The sequence below is a fragment of the Osmia bicornis genome, chromosome 6 (genome assembly GCF_907164935.1).
Source record: "Osmia bicornis bicornis chromosome 6, iOsmBic2.1, whole genome shotgun sequence".
NCBI classification, from domain to species: domain Eukaryota; kingdom Metazoa; phylum Arthropoda; class Insecta; order Hymenoptera; family Megachilidae; genus Osmia; species Osmia bicornis.
The window spans coordinates 5,204,954-5,224,656 of record NC_060221.1 but is presented as its reverse complement, the minus strand read 5'-3'; the positions used below and the strand labels follow the sequence as shown (position 1 = coordinate 5,224,656).

Sequence of the window (19,703 nt, the reverse complement as noted above, 5' to 3'; positions counted from 1 at the left end):
ATAATCGTACAAAGTGTCTCGATCGCTCGCGTTTTCCGCCTCGATCCTGTACACTCGCGCGTTCTTTTGTCATGCGCCCGTCGCGTCGGAAGAGATCAACGAGAGTCGTCGACGTCGAATTCTTTTTCCCCACTTTTCTTTTTCTCTCTTTCTCTCGTTCGATCTCGTTATCGCGGTTTTTATCGAGCGACGATTAATTCCGTCGACGTCGGGGAACGATTCGCGCGACGGTGCACCGCTTTAATAACGCGTGCAATCGAAACGTGGAGCGCGCGTTCGCTGATAATGGAGCCGGGATATCGGAATAACAATCGCGGAGGAGAGAAACTGCCGCTAGCTTTTGCCAAGCGATTTCGTCAGCTGGAATAATGAACTTGGCGCTGGTTAATTGCTTCCTCGGGGTATCTGGAGTCAGTGTTTCTGGGGCGTGCGACGTTCCAGAGATCAACGTTGACCTATACGCGTCGCGTGGAACTCGACAATCCGAGACTTTGCTCGTTGCTCCAGTTCTCTACGCGAACAGTGCATAGATCATCGTTGACCTCCTCGCGGTGGAAAAAGCTTCGATGTCGAGCTAGGTCTTCTGCTGTTCCACTTTGATTCGACGCTTGATTAAAATCTATGCGACAATGATTCAGTGTGTTGCGTCTGTGCAATTGACATGCAACCTCTCGCGCGACTTTCGCAGAATCAACGGCGCCTGGTTTAATAGTTCCAAGGTGTCGAACGAAATGGAAATGGAAAATAGGTTTTCCTTCGGTTCTTAGACAGTCTACACTCGTAACACTTTCTCCGTTGACTCGAGGATGCGTTGAAACGCGACACTGGTGACGATCGGTGCGCGGTTTTACTTGCGGTCGCACACGTCCGATCTATCGAGGCTCCCGGACACCTCGGTCTAATGGAAATTCGATGGAAATCGCACGTGGAAATCGGCCAATTAACCTGCTATCCGTGCGCGACCGACTCTTTAAAGGGCATGGGATAAAATGGGAACGTCTGCTCACCGGTGTACACAATTAGGTCGATAATTAGCTAACGCGTATAGGGTGCATCGGGTGCAGATCGTTGCACGTGTCCTGGCTATTTGCAAATCGATGTTTAAGCGTCTTCGTAATACCGATACGTATAGATAGACTGATAAATATGATAATACAAAAATTTGATGATATTTCTTCCATTATCAGTGTTATCAGATTTAAAAATAAATGATATTATTGATAATTGATGCAATTCAGTGTTATTATTAGCATTGCAGTCTAGGAATTGTTTGCGTTCATTCGTTATCGTCCCTAACGGTGATTTCAGTTGTTATTAATAACGTTGTTTGACATTAGCTTCAATAATAATCTTCGATCGTGCTCCACGCGTCGCTTACATTCCTCCGATCGTTCATGTTTAATTAGTAATCGAAAGCTTGCATTTCGATTACCGATTTCACAATCGTTATCCAGTTTCTCAACGATTGATAAGTCACGTACATTTACTCGCGATGCATAAAATGAAACGTGCAATTATACCTGAGGTTGTTCTTTGAGAATATCACTTATATTCAATTTTTGCTGACGCGAATGTCCTTTTCGAAACAAACTTCGCCTGAGTATCATTTTTCGCGAACTTTCAAATATGACAATTGCTGAAGAATTCTGATTTAAAATTCTTTTCCTCCGCAACGTGACTAAAAATATTGCACCATCTATATTTTATTCTTTGAAAATTTGAAAAATCCTCGTCGATAATCGTCGTGATAACCAACGAATTAATAATCAAAGGATTTGAATACGTCATTAACGCGATGCATACGCAATAAAATGATGATGCTGGTTGAGAACGACGAGTCCCGTAATCTCGTCCACGTTCTCTTCTAGTTTATCGTTGGTGCATTGAAAGGCAGCGTTACTAAGCGCGATCATTTTGCTTACGGTCCCACGTTTCACCTACGACCGAGTCGTATCCTCGTATTTCCGCGCGTACAACACGCGTCGCGTATCGTCGCCTCGCCTCGCGTCGCCTCGATTTGTGCAGATAGTCGCCGCTTACGCGTTCGATAGGAACGACTATCGTTGCCCTCGTCCGCGTCGGTTTCCTGCTCGCAATCCTTTGGTTTCCTTTGAACTTTCACCGGCGAATATCTTCGAAAAACATTTTCATCCCTTATTTGACTATAAATCATCAAAGATCCTCGCGTGGATATTTTGAACTTTTATCTCATTATTCGAAAATTTTTCTGTGATCGAAAGAGTGTATCAGCATCGACTACTCTCGCGAACTTTCTTCGCGAATTTTCCTCGATTTTTCGTCGATTTTTCCTGCTCGATAAAATTGTGAAAGTGATTTATACTTGCTAATTGGAAAATGAACATTGCAGTCGATAGTGTGATTTATGAAAATTTTCTTTTTCCGGTGAATATTCATTTCGCGCGTTACGTAGGCCTTGAGGTTTCTTCGAAGTTCTGTGTCGAAGTTTGTCCGCCGTGGGGGAAATTCTGCACGTTTCTCGCTTTAGAAATAGAACGTCTATCGTGCATATTGTGTTCCAACTTCCTCCAAGTACTTGCACCGTTATTGGTGCACGCTTTTTAATGACCAAGTTGCAGAAATTTTGGCAGCTTGCATTTTTCAAAGCAAACCTCGTATGCCTGTTGCTACGAGCTAATTATTTGCTGGTACGATGCTCGAGATATCACGGTTGGTATTTTATTCAATTTTTAAGCAGCAAAGGTACAAAAGGAAGAGAATGGTTTTTACATGTTGTGTTAGAAAACACTCGAACCTGGTTAATCATGACCTAGACCATAAAGAGGAAATAATGAAATTTTGAATGAAAAAACTTTCATGTGTTCGACTTATTTTTTGCAAATTAACACAGACACCTTGTACGTAATTGAAAGTCACCATCTAGTAGACCTAAACACCGTAATAATAAGAAGAGCGTACCTGTTATTGATTCTCGTGAAAATCAAAATAGACAGGTAACTCAGTCTCGTTTCTGTAATCGATCCAGGAAGGACACGGTTCGTTTAGAAATGCCGAGGACACTCTAGATTCGGTGTTTCGAGCATTTCCTGTCATTTAACCGCGAATGAATCACGTAAGTGCTGTTAGGATAGCCAGGCAAGAGCGCGCACGAAATGACGGACACGTGTAATTTGTACATCGGCTCCTGGTCAAGGATGATCAAATTTGTACCTCGTCACGGAACCAGAATAATGTCGCGGATACGTGTACGCGAAAACACCGTTTGGCCACGTTCAGGGAACAACGGGGACGGTGACGAGGACCGCGACGATGACGAGCCGGATCCCGTGCACTCCGCTTCGAGACAAACTGGCGACCGCTGCATAGACTGTCGCGTCTGGCCTTGCGCGTTATTATCGTATAGATTCCTCTAGTCAGCGGTCTACAATGTCGTTGAATTGGCAATAAGACGACGTCGTGGAGTATAAGTTTAACCTTGCTCCGGAACGCGGCGAACGCGGGGGAAGAATCGTCGAGACGGACGTTCAATCCTTTCGTTGCGCCATCTCGTTGGAAATTGATAAATAAATTATCATCGTTAAAATATCAACATTTTCTTCTCGATCTTTTAGACGTGTCTGTCGCGTAGAATTGTACGACGAAGTTAAGAAGTTACACGAGAAAGATGTAACAACAACGGACTTGATAAATTGGTAACAGTATAACGTGAAAATAGATCGACGATGTTTGTTCAGCTTTCTAACGATGTTTGCTTTATGTTCACACGGATGGTTGACATTTTGAAATGGAACAGCAATAACAGGTAATAAACAGAATCCGTGTAAACAAATTATATACATATCCTCGACCTATTCTCACATTTTTTGCTTACTTCTACTGCTCGAAGATAACATCGCGATGTACATTCAGCGGAAAGGTCAGGAATCCTGACATTTCTAACGGTTTCTTAATTCTACAGTCAAATAATTTTACTATGCACTTCAAAATGATGATTTTTAGCAGAAAATATTCCGTTAGGTTTTTCGAAATCTTCGTTAGGTCGTTCTTGTTACGCAACCGCAGGTGGTTGAGAAATGATTAATTTAGATGATGGTTCAATTTGCGCGATGGTCGTAAAACTTTATGGTGACGGTGTTGTGTTCTTTGAGAAAACTATCCATTTGATATGTTACTTGATTATTCGATATGCTTTATTTATTTCGAAAGCCCCTATACAAATCGATATTGGTACACTAATGTTTTTCCATGGAAAAATTGATTGCGGATGATAATTAACGAAGAACCGACTTGTTCCATAGATGCTGTCGGTGAGCCCAGGAATGGAGGTAGGAAGCGGCGGCGGTCACGGCGGCCTCGCTGCTGGATTGGAAGGTGATCCGAGCAATGGTGGCGCCGGTGGAGGAGTGGGTGGCGAACGGGGGACCGACGGGATGCAGGAAGCGATGGTGGCCGCCGCGAGGGACCGGGCGATTCGCGCCGGAAGTGTCCGGCAGGACCTCGCCCTCGACCTACCCCCACGGCTTCAGCTTCCGGATGGCGAGGAACGCCCGTACGGAGCGCATACCGCCCTTCACCTGCGCGACCCGGAGCAGGTGAGCACGACCCCCCTTTACAATATTTAATGCTTCTCTGCTATTCTCTTTACGCGTAGAACGTGGAGTGTATTAAATTAGAATGATTATTTTAACTCGAATGAGTATAATATTAAATATTAGTTGTCGGTGTCCGAACGACCGCCAATTCGAGGGTTAAACGTTATTGCGGCAACGTGTTGCCTCGAGTCCGGTTACATTTAACAGGGGTATAGTAATGGTATTAACCGTGGTACTTCGATAGAGGGGCAATTTTAGCTGATTCGTTGGTTCCAGACGTTTTCCAATCGTCCCTGTTCATTTATCGAACGTTCGCGTCGATTAGTCGACGTTAATGAGCGCATTTTCGAGATTCACGATTCCCCGTGGGTAATAACGCGTGTAAAAACGGATAAATTTTCCACGCTCCGTGTCCTCAGATAAAATCGCGTTACAGATCGTTGTTGATCGTGTGCTTTAAACCGGTGGGCTCGAGCGATTCGCAGGTGTTGAGTGAGAACTCGTGCTGATCGCGCGAGTATTTATATCTGACGGAGTTGTTTCGCGTACTGATATCGTAGAGACGGTGTTATTAAGCGGGAACGGTAATTAACCGCGCTGATTACAATGTTTAAACGTTATTTATGACTGGTGCGCGAAGAGACCTCAAGTTACCCGATAAATCGTTTCTCAGACATGGTGGATCTTTCAGAACGAAGTCGAGACTTTTTTTTTACATTCGTTGACTTGACAAAGTGGTTTTCACCTGTTGCAATTAGTGCCCGCGAGGGACGCGTATAGGTATTTCAAATTCATATTTATTGAGTATTATTACAATCGCTGTTTGATCGATAATCAAAATCAATCTACCCGGTCGAGAAAATTCGCGAACGATCGGGTAAGACGCGGTAGGCGCGCGTCTTACCGGAGCCCCAGGAAGGAGGCGAAGGAGGCGGCGACGGGGATCGGGTTCTCTACCCTGTCGTGGCTTCTGGATGCCGGCATCGGGCTAAAACACGCGCGCCCTCGAGACTGCTCGAGGGTCACGGGTTAGAATTTCAGTAATTCTACGCCCCTACACGTGTAACCCACGTCGCGAGGCACGCTGGACTCCTAACCGCGCCGCGCCGGTGTTGAATGTACCTCACTTCCTGGGCGCTCGGCAAACGACCGAAAAAAATATTTATTTATTCACTTCCTCCTCCGCGCTCGCCGGAGATTCTCGTCGGGTATGCTATTGCGCTTCGTCATTCGCGAGCGTGTGCAAATATTAAGCGAGGTCACGCGTATTCCGCTTAATCGATACTCGTCAAGATCTCGAGTATCGATTCTCAATTCTTCGAATATTGGATAGTCTAATATCGTTCGATTACGAGAAACACGCTGAAAGTTTTGAGAATTATCATTCTTTCAACGATTCTCAAAATTTTCAACGTGCTGTCTATCTCACTGTCAGTGTCTTCCATTCAACTTAAAGTAATGCGAACCGTTCGATGTTTCAGGAGAGCGAGATATACCAGAAGTGTGTCCGACCGCCGCCAAACCGGACGGTGTTCGACAGCGAGAGTCCGCCGCCTTACCGAAGCCAGTCCGCTTTGTTGGACGCGCCTGATCGGATACGCTGTCACAGCGCGGGCAGTTCCTTGATGAAGGTGTTTAAGAAGTTTCCAAGTCCTGGTAGCTCGACGCCAGCCGTAGTGGTGCCGCCCAGAAGACCGACCCTGTCCAGTTACTCCGAGTCCAGTAGCAACCTGAGCAATCTCTCCAGCCTAACGGTGGTGCCTTGCGAGGCTGACGAGAGTCAGCATCCGCAACAGCAACAACATCAACCGCAACCACCGTTAGCCCAACAACAACCGCAACCGCAACAGCAACAGCCTCAACAATCGCAACAAAACCAGCACCATCACCACGTCTGATGCAAGGCGCGGCCGAGGAGAGCACTCGAGGCCACGATGACGACGCCGAGGAGAGAGTTCCTCGAGGTCGACGGACGGCGAAGGATGTCGTGGAAACGGCTACGAGCCGGCACGGATCGGCCTGAACAAAAGGCGGCAGATGCTAACGAAGAACAGAAGGACGCTGGCACCGGGATCGTCGTGCTGGTTCTGCCCTCGAGAATCCTCGAGACCTCGAGGATCCCTCAAGACTGACTCGCAGCAGAAACTTCGTACACGGTTTCGGCCAGCTGATGATGCCTGCTTAAAATTACACGGACGAAGCTGGCTGGCTTTAGGCGTGGTGCGCGGAGAGAGAATTTCAACGAGAAAATAAGAGAGGACCAACTGACAATTCGGCGAACGATCCTCCACTTTCGCACTGAATGGTCCTTCAACCGGAGGGCTGGCTGTTTGATAAGCCCGGGACAAAACAGCCGAGGTACCAGGGATCGTAATTTTCGGGTTAAGCTCGCGGTGTCGGTGGATACGTTGGTGGTCCCCTCGATATGGTTTACGGTTTGACGATGCTCCCGTCGGCTAATACGGCAATCCTAACAGGCCAGTCTCTAGCCTAGATCTCAGACGATTCCAAAGCAGTAGACAGACGCGAGGACAGTTTAGTTCGTTGTTCGTAGAGAGGTAGCAAACACGGTGGACCATGAATGTGTCTGTGGAAACGAATGGAAGAAAAAGAGAAAGGAGAGGATAGACAGGCGAACACCTTGAGCAATGTCCCTGTATGAAAAGAAGAAATAACGAGGATGATGGGGGTGGCGAAACGATGAAAATCCAACGCGCGCACCGGCCAAGAATAAAACAACGACGCGGGACGATCTTGAGAAGAACGGTGTCGAGTATTGGTCCGAGGTTTTTTGGAAGTTTTCTGTTTCACTGCGAAAAAGACTTAGCAAATTATTTATTGGCGAATTAATTCGCGATGCCGCGGCCCCGGCGAGCGAGACAAACGAAAATATATATTATACACACGTGGAAAGCAGACGACGAGCTGCCAGACGCTAGGATAAATGAATATTCGCGCGAATGAGTGTATTTGCTGTTGTATGACGTGCGCGGAGCGTGTTACGTGCTAGAAGATAGAGATGGTCCTGATCGGGTTGATTATTATCATTGAGATCGCATGGCAATGGTAAGAAAGAGACAATTCTTGTTTTTTCTATATGCGATCGACTGACCACGATGACAAGTGTCTGAGAGAGTGATAGGAAGAACGGGCTGAGCGAAAGTGAGGCGAGACAGTGGAAAAGTAGTGCCAAGAGCGTAAAGAAAAAAGAAAAGAAAATGATGACGATGATGATGATGATGATAATGATGATGAAGCAACTCTGTAAATATTAGGTTAGGTAGTTCAATATCAATATAATTATTACGACTAAAAATGATATGCTCTATATACTTGATTAAAAAGTAATTAAACCTTACACCACGCATAAACACGAGTTGGACGGGCCGTTACGAAATCGCCCTGGGACACGCGTTACGCTTCGAGGCCTCCGTGAAAAACAAATATTATTATTATTATTATTATTATTATAAAAAAAAAGAACTCGCTTCGAGCGTTGCGATCGACCCGTCGATATCTCTTCAGGGTTTACCGATCGACGAAAAATCGTGTGTTCGTCCTCCTCCGTCCATCGATTCTCGCGTTCCTCTTGTGTAACAACCCACCCTCTCTATTTTTCTTCCTTTCTTTCTTCTTTTTCTCGAAGACCCAAGCGTAAAAACACACGAGAGAAAAGAGAGCCTAGAGAGTTCCTTTCGATGCGACGCGACGAGAGAAATGATCGATATTCACGTTTTAGTGATTGGTAACGAGAGCGAAGGATCGAAACGTTGGATAATGAGAGGGGTTGAAATTAATCGGGGCACATCGATCGGTCGAAGGAAGAGGAGGGCGTCGCGACGCTCGATGCTTGCTGGACGCAGTCTCGCTGTGTTTCGAATGGCTCGCACGATGTCTGATATAATGCTACTTTATTATTATTCAGATAGATAAGGCTTCAGTTTTTTGACGAAATAGGACGAGATCTGACTCGTCGATGAACCGACTCTCGACGATCCATCTTTATTTATTTTTCACATAGATGATTCTTCTTTAAATAAATCATTTTGCTCAATTATCGTAAAGATTTTCGAATTTTATTTATTACAGTCATGTTTTGTTAGAAGTGCATTTAGGACAAATTTTTGTAGACGAATTCGAAACCATTCAAGAAAACAGACTACGGCGTCGATTTCGGTTCTCGACCTCGGGACAGAGCGAAACTACTGAAGTATCTCACGAGAAGTCACCAATTATTGTAATCCTTAAAACCGTACGACGAAGGGGTTAAATTTACAATGAAATTACCGACAACTTTTTCTCTCGATTCACGCGTGTCAAGCGAGGCCAGCGTTACGAACACCTACAAATTCAAATTCAAACAATTTTCATCCGTTTCCTTCTTTTTCGAATCACAAGTTCTACAGCAAGCTGTGTATTTTTTCAATTTTACCTGGCCTCGCGTCACGAGCACGCGAAATCGAGCGACGAAGGCACGTTTTCCAAAAAAGTACGCGTAAAAAGCAAAACCGATTTACCAACGAAGAAAACACGGGTACAGGTTTGTACAGGTGTACGCGAAACGTTGTATCACAGGTTCTTTTCCGAGAAATGTCCGGGCAGTTCTACAACACGACGCAGTCGACCGTTTCTCTCGTCGAGAGAAAGAATGAAAGAAAAAGAGAGGAAGAGAGAGAGAGAGGCGCGCACGCTCTTTCCATCGTTTCAAAAATGTGTTCACGCGCATGCAATATTAGGTGATGAAGATTAATCGTATTCTCTGTATGTAAAACAAAGATAAAAAAAATACGTTCGAGCGGAAACAAAAATGAGATATATGCGTGAAAAAAAAAATGAATAACGAACAATAACGGACTAACGAGATAATTTGGTCCTTTGCGATCGATGAGAAAATCTGTAAGATCGTTGTGTATGTGTGTGTGTGTGTTCGTATGAATGATAGAGGAAACAGATACGTGAAAGGTATGTCTAAATCCAAAATATATGGGTCTTGTGCAAGCCTCGGTTAAATTAAAAAAAAGAAAGAAAGAAAGAATCGCTGTTATCGATTTATAGATCGAATTTTTAAACACGACCACCGTTATCGTGGTGGATCTTTAGAGAAAAGAGAAAGAAATGATATTTGTAATCGAACGAAATACTCGTCTCACTGCGAGTCGAATAGAAATTTCTTAGCGAGCACGATTTTAATGTTAATTCGTGACTATTCAACGATTCGTTGCGACGCTCGGGCTCTTTATTTGGACGATGCATCGGTACGAGCGACGAGACCGATCATTTTTGTGGCCTTCCGCATACAAATCTCCATGCGATCGGGTTAAATACGATCCTGCTCGCGATTTCGAAGCGTACAATTTTCAACACGAGTCTCTTCAATCGGTTGGCTAAAAGACGAACGGCTTAGCTCGCTGGATCGGCACTCCAAACGCTCCTAGTAGCCAAGGTTTATTATTAAAATGAATTTTTTATCGAAAAATTTCAAAGTTTCGAAGGAGGGAGAATCTATTGGCTAAGAACAATTCATTGAATTAGGAAAGCTTTCTTTCCTCCTTAGGCAATTAAAAAATCACTCCGAGGATTGAGCCTAGATTACTGATCCCTGTTATCGAGAGAGTAAACGGTATAATGTACTAGTGCTAGTAGGAAAATTGACTATATTCGTATAAATGATTAGACGAATGGGTGATAGAGTGCTAAAACTATTAGAGTAGGATTTCATCGTGATAAAGTAACTCTGCCACTAACCTTCCACTATTCAAACGTACCAGCGCTAGTTATTTTGCTATTTACTCTATAAATGTAACCAAGGCACTAAGCTAATCTTTGTTAGAGTAGAGTAGTATAGTTTTCTACCAGTAATATTGTACCACTTGCTCTAGCAAGGAAAGCTAAGCTTTAGAGAGCGAACGAAAGCCCGTTTGTCTGGTCCTCATCGTTCGTACGTCTTCTCGGAAGCGTCTCAGGTTGATCTCGATCGCGGTTAAGGTCGAAAGATCGAAAAAATTGGAGAACCTGGCCGCTTCCGGTCCATCTAGTCATGCTGAGCCGTGCGTCCTGTCGGGGGATGAAATCGATCGGTCGTTTTATTATCATTAGGCGTGGATATTGTGGTTTCTCTTTTATTTTCTTCACGAGAGAGGTGTTTGAAAATTCTGAAACGCGTTCGCGTGATTCCGAGCGAAGAAACGAAACAAAGAAGGCGAAAAAAGAAATTCGCGTTGTCGATAAGATTGGTGTGTCTAGTCTTTTCCCACGACGAACATGGTTCTACCTCGGTGATTTCTCATTGCTCTATTATCATCGAAACGATTTCTTCTCTTCACCGTTCGATCGTGGAGCAACGCGAAAGATCAGCCGATGTTACGGAACTCGACGCTCGTCGTGGAGTGTAAATCATATTCTTTTTTTCTTGTTCTTCGTTTTTCTTCTCGTCTTTCGTTGTTATTAGGTAATCGAAGAAACGGTCGTGAACGATAGCGATGATCGAAATTGAAACGATGCACAGACCCGCAGACTGATATGGATGGAAATCTGAGAATCAAAAAGTTATTCTTTTTACACCGTCTCGTGATTTCTCGGGATCGGCAGCGTCTTACTTGATTTTAACGGGGGTTTAAGGTTTCTACGTGTTGGAAACGGTACCGAGTTCAAGGATGATTGTGCGCGTGCGTGAAACGAAAGAAATTGTGCGATTGGAATATTCGAAATGAAAGAGAAAAAGACGTGTAAGAAGAACCACTAGCCAACGTACGTAATTCGAGTCGAATTAATTATCGTTTCATTGTCGTCGTGATGTACGAGCAGGGGAGAAAGAGAGAGAGAGAGAGAGAGAGGAAAAAAAAAAGAAAATTATATGCGAGCGAGAAATTGGAGAAACTTTTTTCAAAGTAATCGATCGATGTTGTAGGAACAGTGTTATTTAAAGTAGTAGATCGCTTCTACCGAAAGAAAAAGCAAGTCATCTCGAAAAGAATTAAAAATAGAAAGAAAGAATTGATTTCACATGATTCGAAAGTCGCGCCAATCGCGCACGATAACGGCCCTCGAATCGGCGCGAGATTCAAAAGCTAAGAAAAAGCGCGCGAAAGAGGATCTTTCGCGATGTGTTCCTCTTCTTCGAACCTCTTCTTCTACACGTGTTTCTCGATTTTTCGTTGTTCTATGTTACTCGTATGAAGAATCTCGTGTTTTTCGAGCGTGCCACGAACTTGCGAGGAAATTAAACGGTTCTCAATTTTTTTTTTTTATACAGTAGAAACCATACCAATTGTATTACATAGAAGAGAAAGAAAAAGAAAATAACACGATGTTCGTTGTTCACTGCTCTGGCTTGCTAATAAACAGCAAAACACATTATTTCGGGCCTCTCGGAGGCTGTTCGGACCAGGAGAGGCACGAAAATGAAAAAAGAAGACTGTTGACCAATAACGAGCGTAATTAATAAATCGAAAAAACTTGCTCCGGACAGTCCCCTTCGTGCCCCCTGTGTGAATCGGCAACATTTCGACATTGCAAGATTATTGGTGTACTTATCACGCAGTTTTCTACAAAATAAAGAAAACCATTTTGAAAAAAAAAACGAATGTTTAATACTATTCATCTGAATTGCCCCAACTTCGATTTTTAAGCCTTGATTACAGTGTTGTAAAGTATTTAAAAATTATGATAACTTAGATTGGAAAACATGGAAGCTACCTCTATAAATCAGTGGCTTGACACTGAAGTTGAAACGCGTCAGTCTGGCTTTAGACGTCGATGAGGTAGGATGGTGTATTTCCCTTCTCGAACGTAGCGCCATCTATGCAAAAACAGCTCAAACTACTCAACGCATTACCGATCAATTTTTACGCCCAAATCCAGTTGCACACGTGGCGGACGCCTTCATCGCCACGCCCTCGTTACGGCACTGACAATCATAAATGTTATTCCCCTTCGATGAACTTATTCAATAAGCAAAGAAAATAAATAAAATAAATTAAATCAACTCCGGAGAAAAATTAGAGGACGATTATTATACTGATTGTGCCTTCTTCATACGGACCTGATGTCATCCAGGGGTGTTAGGGACCCCGGTGTGCCAAAGCCGCCCTCTGGATACCGACCTGATACATCTTGGGGTGTCGGGGACCCCATGCATCGGTGACCTCTTTACTAACCGTTCTAATACATCTTGGGGTGTCAAGGACCCCTATGCATCGGTGGCTCTCTCTGCATACTGACATAATACACCTTGGGGTTTCAGGGACCCCGAAGCACCGGCGATGCTGCTTGCATACCGATATTATGGCAACTGGGATATCAAGGACCCCGGTGTATAGATGGCGCTCTCTGTATACCGTCCTGATTTCATGATGGGGTGTCAGGGACCCCGTAAGTCACGAGTCCTCGAAAGCAATGGCGGTAAGTTGTCGTATAGTTTCCACCGTTTCTGTATAGATGACGTTAAGATCGATTACGTGATTAATATTAATTAATTCATATTTTTCTCAGATAATCCCCTGGCAGATGGTCAAACGTGTGCAAAATGCAGTAAAGGACTAAAAATAATTTGTATATTGTTTGAGAAAATATCCCATAGAATAGAAATATGATTATCACCATTATTATGAAGAACTAGGTATAAATTAATTATAAATTAATAAATTTATTGGAATACGTAATAAAATATTTTTAATATCTACAAAATCTATTGCAGCATACAATTGTATATAGAAGAAACTTTGATTTACTTATTATTTGCCTTGAAAAAAGAGGGCCTTTTGCTATTGAAGAAGAATAACTATTCAGAAAAATAAAAGAAAAAGATCGATGTTTTGCCTAGTTAGTTAATCTAATGAACGCAGGAAGCATGTTGGGCCACGACTTAACGAAAGTGACGTGAAGAGAGGAAGTGGCAGGCACCGGAGACTGAGGGCGGATGGTGTCGTTTAAATTTAGAGCACCGCCCGTTCGGAAATAGACGTCTCTCCCTGCCTTACCTTGTGAATGCGATATCTCTGCCCTCACCCGATTCACCATAGCAGTGGCTAAGAATGAATGTTGCAAACTGCGAGGCCCAGCTTAGCCGTTTGCAACATTGTTGCGATCTCGCGGGACCGTTTTTCAATTTGCAACATTGTCGCGAACACGCAATCCCGGCCTCGTGTTTTGCAACATTGTTGGGCACGCGCCGCGCACTTCCCTCGCAGAATTTTTCGCATCTTGTGAGGCGCTTGATCTTTCGAGCGCAACAATGTTGCAAACCGCGGGGCTCGGTTTGGGCGTTTGCAACATTGCCACGAACGCATGATCCCAAGCCCACGTTTTGCAACATTGTTGGGCACGCGGCGAGCACTCGGCACAGAATTTTTCACGTCTTGTGAGGCACTTGATCTTTCGAGCGCAACAATGCTGCAAACCGGGAGACCGGCTTAGGTGTTTGCAACATTGTTTCGATCCCGCGGGCCCGTTTTTCGGATCGATGTCGGATCAGCGCCATCTGGTTTCGAAAAAAGGAACTAAAGCTTGCTGAAATTTTGGCCCTCTAGCGGGAAAAATGTGAACTAAAATCTCGATGTCGGATCAGCGCCATCTGGTTTCGAAAAAAGGAACTAAAGCTTGCTGAAATTTTGGCCCTCTAGCGGGAAAAATGTGAACTAAAATCTCGATGTCGGATCAGCGCCATCTGGTTTCGAAAAAAGGAACTAAAGCTTGCTGAAATTTTGGCCCTCTAGCGGGAAAAATGTGAACTAAAATCTCGATGTCGGATCAGCGCCATCTGGTTTCGAAAAAAGGAACTGAAGTTTGCCGAAATTTTGGCCCTCTAGCGGGAAAAATGTGAACTAAAATCTCGATGTTGGATCAGCGCCATCTGCTGGCAAAAAAATGAATTAAATTTTGCAAATATTTAAATTTAAAATTATTTTTGACGAGACTTTACTTACCTTTACTTACCTTTACTTACCTTTATTCGAACCAGTGGCCATAAGTATTTTATTTAGAATATATTTATTATAAGGGTTGAAAGGATACAAGAGATGTAGGGAGAATTCAGGAGTGTAAGGGATACAGAGATATAAAGGGTACAGAGGTGTAAGGGATGCCTAGGTATAAGGAATGCCGGCATATACGAGATGCAGGAATATAGGGAACGTAGTGATATAAGGGATACAGGGATGTTAAGGATGCAGACATGTAAGGGAAGCAGTGATAAAAGGTTGGCAAAGTCGCTGCTTAAAGACAAAAAAATAATAAATAACTGAGAAGGTTGAGCCGAGGCCCATAAGTCATGTTTTAACTCATTAATTCCCCGTGCATAGCACGGGGCGTTCCACTAGTATTTATAATATATATTTATAAGATCAAACAGTTATTGAATGTTGGACTGATAAAACAGGCACGATCGTCATACCGACTTACAGACCTAGCTGTGCCTGGGGGTAACTGGGACCCCTAAATCCAGACTCCTCGCGAACAAAGGCATGTCTAAACTTCTTGTATCCCGAAGTCACTGATTTAACTGATGCTTGCCATAGCGCTGACCTCTTTTCGTTGGTAGCGCGTGCGCCGGAAATGCTGTGTCACCGAAACGGAAGTACCCTGAAATGCGGCGTACTCTTCTCACGTTGAGAACGTTACGTTAGAATTAACAACTGCTGGCGGTAAGAAGGGATTGGAGAAAGCGTTGAAAGGAAGTGATTTAATATGAAAATATCATGAATTTATTAATAAATGAAAAATAAGAGTATACTTTCATGATATCCCGCTGATCGTTTTATACGAACCCTGCCAAATTTCTATCGACGATTCGCTAAAGGCTTGAAAAAGTAATTTGGTGGAAGGTTGAACGGATCCGAACCACAGCAGAGGCTCGTTAACCTATCTAATTTATTTGCAGACGTTGCTGAACCGACCTATCTCCTCGAGCCTCTTCAGCAACCGAGAGAGAAGGAGAGAAGCGGATCTGATGCGATCAAACGAAGCCGACCGGCATAATCTTCTCGCGCGTCGCTCAACAGATCGGTCGTTGCGACGTCTGCAAGCATCGCGACGCCTGTTTGCCGCGATATTCGAATCTCTGATGCTCGTTTTTCCGACGAATTTAGTTGGACGCCTGTCCTTCGCGATCAACACCAGCTGAATCGTACAGAAGGAACGAAGAAAATTAAGACATTTTTTGGGGTTGAAATTCGATAAATTGGAACAAGTACAACTTCCATACTAATTCGTAGAGAGTAACAGTTTAAATGTTACTTTACAAGGTAAAGTCTATATAGAATGCTGTGATGAAAACAGGTAACGAAGATGCCAGGAAGTACGAAGGTGCTATCGATTTTCAACAAGGAAGATCGATCTATCGGAAGTCGTAAACGGGGACAAACGCGACCAAAGTTTGTTTTCTCGAGGCCGGCGTTCAGTTCGAATTTATGCATTCGTATAATTGGCCAGATGGCTGCGAGTTTTATTTCGGCGACACTAAAATATTACGGTATCCGCTTCCCCGTGTCATTCCACGTCTATTTTTGACCGGCAGAAGCTTCTAGGGGCGTTCGAATCCTTCTACATTCCATCCATTAAGAAATTCACTTTCTTCTTTATCGCAATTCACTACGGTTTATATCGTCTAAATTAATGATATTTCCTAACAAGAGACGGAGAGGCAAAACTTACTCGCTTGTTATTAACCCACTTCCCTTATAATACGGTGCGACACGCTAGGAAAATTACAGGCAAACGTTCGTTTTTCAACCCCATTCGCTTGGACTGCGGAGTCGCACGAAGACGTTGAGATATGAAGTTAGCGAACCTTAGTATTTCGACTTCACGAAATTGCGGTTACATCTGATTAATTCCCACGTTTTCTGCAAGTCGTGAAATTCTGCACGACGAGCTGCTACGCCAGAACGTACTATTAATCAACGACGATACTTCTTGGCATCCTTCATTTTCTGCCGTACAAAAGTTTAGTATTGTTCCACTGGATTTGCTCGCGAACTACATTAAATTAAATTGCAAACTATCGGACAATAATTTTCAAACTTTAATTTATTTTAATTTCACAAGTGTTATCATCCCCTAATTGAAAAACGTACGAATCTTTGACGCTAATTGAAACGCAGTTCGGTTCATTTTCTTTCGTGACAGGATCATAATTGTCGCGGTGCTTTCCTATTAATATCGCGGGATATATTTCTATTAATTGAAATAAATCGGTAACTCGACGCAAGGACCGCGTTGCACGCGCGTATGTTTCTACATACATATGGCTGAAAGTGGGAGAAAGAGAAAAAAAGAATACCACCGTGGTGGGCGCTTGCGCGAAGGGCGTCGCGACGACCGCCGACGCCTTCTTGAATGAAAGCGTCGGCAGTCAGTTCGCATCAAGGCGTCCACCCTCGCTTCGACTTTCATGGATTTTGTAATCGACCACTGAACTCGACACGGCCAGTGACACGGTGATAAATCATTTAATCACGTTCTTTCCAATTCTCTTATTCTTACTTTTCCTTTCTCATCGACGAATAATCAGGTATGATTTTGCAAGTTTTCGTTCGCCACACGAGGCAATGGTTTGTTTTTGTTTTATCAACATTGTTCGCGTGTCGTTTCGCTTGAGATCTTACAATTAATTGCAATTTATTTCAGTAGAACATTAATTGGAGCGATGAATTTGTTTTCTAAAATACATTTAAAGTAATGCGGTAACAGGATACTTTTATAATTCTTCGACTTTCATTTTCGTTGCTATGATTCAAACTTAAAAATATAACTCTTTCACTGCGTACGAGAATCGAGAACCCAAAGAGACACTGAAAATTTTCTTTAAGAACTTTAAAAATTAATTATTATTATTTTCTAATATCATTTATCGAGCTTGCGATTATTATTCAATAAAGGGTGCAGTGAAAGGGTTGAGGAGTGGAAGAAACGCACACGATGACCTTTTATAAAATAACCCCATGTGTACCTTCTAATGACATTCTAAATATCATTAACCCATTAACTGCCAAATTTTTATTTTTTATATTTTTATTTAACATTTTATTTAATATAATCCTATTGCAAGTGATAAAAATATATATATATATTCAAATCCCCATTTGGGGATCGTGGTAGCAAATGGGTTAAGTTGCATTGTAAAAACAAAAGTTACAAATTCCTTTAATTTCCATTGCACGAGTGTTCTATTCATAAATATAGCATGTGCGAATTTCAATGTGCTTGAAGAATATTTTCTAAGTGACGTTTGTAAATTAAAATTAAGATTGTTCCTTATTTTTCATACAAATGATGGTTAGAATTTATAGAAATATTCTAATGAAAAATGGTGCCCGATAGATCCTCCGCCGTCGCAACGATCTAATATAGGACTGAATTAATATCTTCTAAGCAACTTCTAAAAACTTGTTTCTTTGAAATATTTCATTTAACTTAATTTGTATGGTTGGTCACCAGTGATCACCGTGGTAGTCAACGTGCTTTAATGTTCTTTCAAGTTTTGAGATTTATATACGATCTTAAGAGAGCTAATTTGTCCGCTTAAGTGAGTTATGGATGGCAGTCATTTGAAATATTAAGCTTATTAGAGCAGGCAAAAAGAGTGAAAGGAGTAGTAATAGTCTAGATGGCTCAATTGGTTAGCACGTTAACTATCGTTCTATGTTCAACAATTCTAATTCCTCTTAGCTACAAATATTTAGCTGTCAGACAAAATAGAAAAAAAAATGATAAGGTCCCGAAGAAATTAATTATTTGATCACAAATATTTTTGAAATTCTTTATTTAATAATAAGAAAAATCTTATATCAATATTTCTTTCTTAATTTTCAAAATTTCTGCTACGATGTTTAAAAAGAATACGAAAAAAAAGATTTTTATAGGAATGATTATTTGGTTAACAGAATCATGATCTCTTTGATCAAAAATTGCTTTGCCTATATAGCACCATGAAAATGGACGTGGCGCAAAGTCTGCCAATTCAATTTAAACGTGCAAACATCTGTTAAAACGAAAAGAAAAAATAATGATAGAAGATTGTATAAGCAACGAGATGCGTGGAATAGTTATTGCGTAAACTAATCGTTTAAACTCGTTTCATTTTCGTCGGTTATTATAAGAGCCACGTGTCAGTTTACACGTTCTAACCGAACTATGAATCTTTCTATATAACTGATGTGTTAACATACAAAAAAATTCGTATCGGAATGAAAATTAATTTTAGAAAAGGAATTGAAAAAATCGACACAACTTCCGAACTAATGCCGAAGCTGTTTTCGATGAATTATTTCTTTCTTTTTTATTTTACTAAAAATTCGGGTCCCGAAAGATATCAGAGCGTGGAAGATCGTTAGGTTGGTGCCGTTTGGATATTTTCTTTCCGGACGATCGCGTGGCTGGTCGAATGTATTTGCGATTTCCGTGGCGCCAACTCAAACAAACCGTGGTAGCAAGGAGACGAGCAGACGGGAATCGGGAAAGAACAAACAATCCAGGGTTCGAGGAAAGCCAGAGAGTAGAATCCTTTGACCTCGCCAATTCCCCTACCAGTAGTGTATTTACCAAGAGAAAAAGATAAAGAAGATTCTTATCGTTTCGGATTCACTCTACTATCATCTTTCTCCTATCAACGAATATTTTCATTGAATTGCAAAATGACGAGTCTATTTCTTGCTTCTACTTCCCTTCTCGTCCACTTGCATTTTCATCATTAAAGCTTTCTAACGAGGACGGTCACGGAACGTTCTACACCCACGGGAACAATCGAATGATTAGATTAGATCGGATAGCTTGGTAACTCATGGTGTCACACTGGACGCGCAAATTAGCAGACTCTGTTCACTGCTAATTGGCCTGGACATTTGCTTGCCACCAAGAGAATAGTTGAGTTAAAATACGATCCGCTCCCTGGAGCCATCGTGGCTCGTATTAGACGACGATTACTTTCCTCTCGTTATCGCATCAAACCACTTTGCTTTCATCCATTAAGTTTTCCAAACTTCTCAGCTCGAGTATCTTTCAAATTTCGATAGAATTCGTTCATTAGGAAACTGTTTGATTAAAACAAATCTCATGTCTGATTATACACAAACATTTCTACTGTGACAGTGAAATTTGCAAAGGATATAATAAATTCAGAAAATCACATAGAATGAA

General features: G+C 42.4%; 1 protein-coding gene across 1 annotated transcript in view; it reads left to right on the top strand.

Annotated features, from left to right (window-relative positions):
* LOC114878276 (lateral signaling target protein 2 homolog) overlaps nt 1–11,524 on the top strand; it is an 80,948-nt gene extending 69,424 nt beyond the window's left edge. The window contains exons 3-4 of the mRNA XM_029191887.2: nt 4,278–4,571; nt 6,053–11,524. Of these exons, the coding sequence (XP_029047720.1) occupies nt 4,278–4,571; nt 6,053–6,469 (711 nt within the window). The 3' untranslated portion in view covers nt 6,470–11,524. The remainder of the gene's footprint in view (nt 1–4,277; nt 4,572–6,052) is intronic.
* The last annotated feature ends 8,179 nt before the right edge of the window (nt 11,525–19,703 follow it).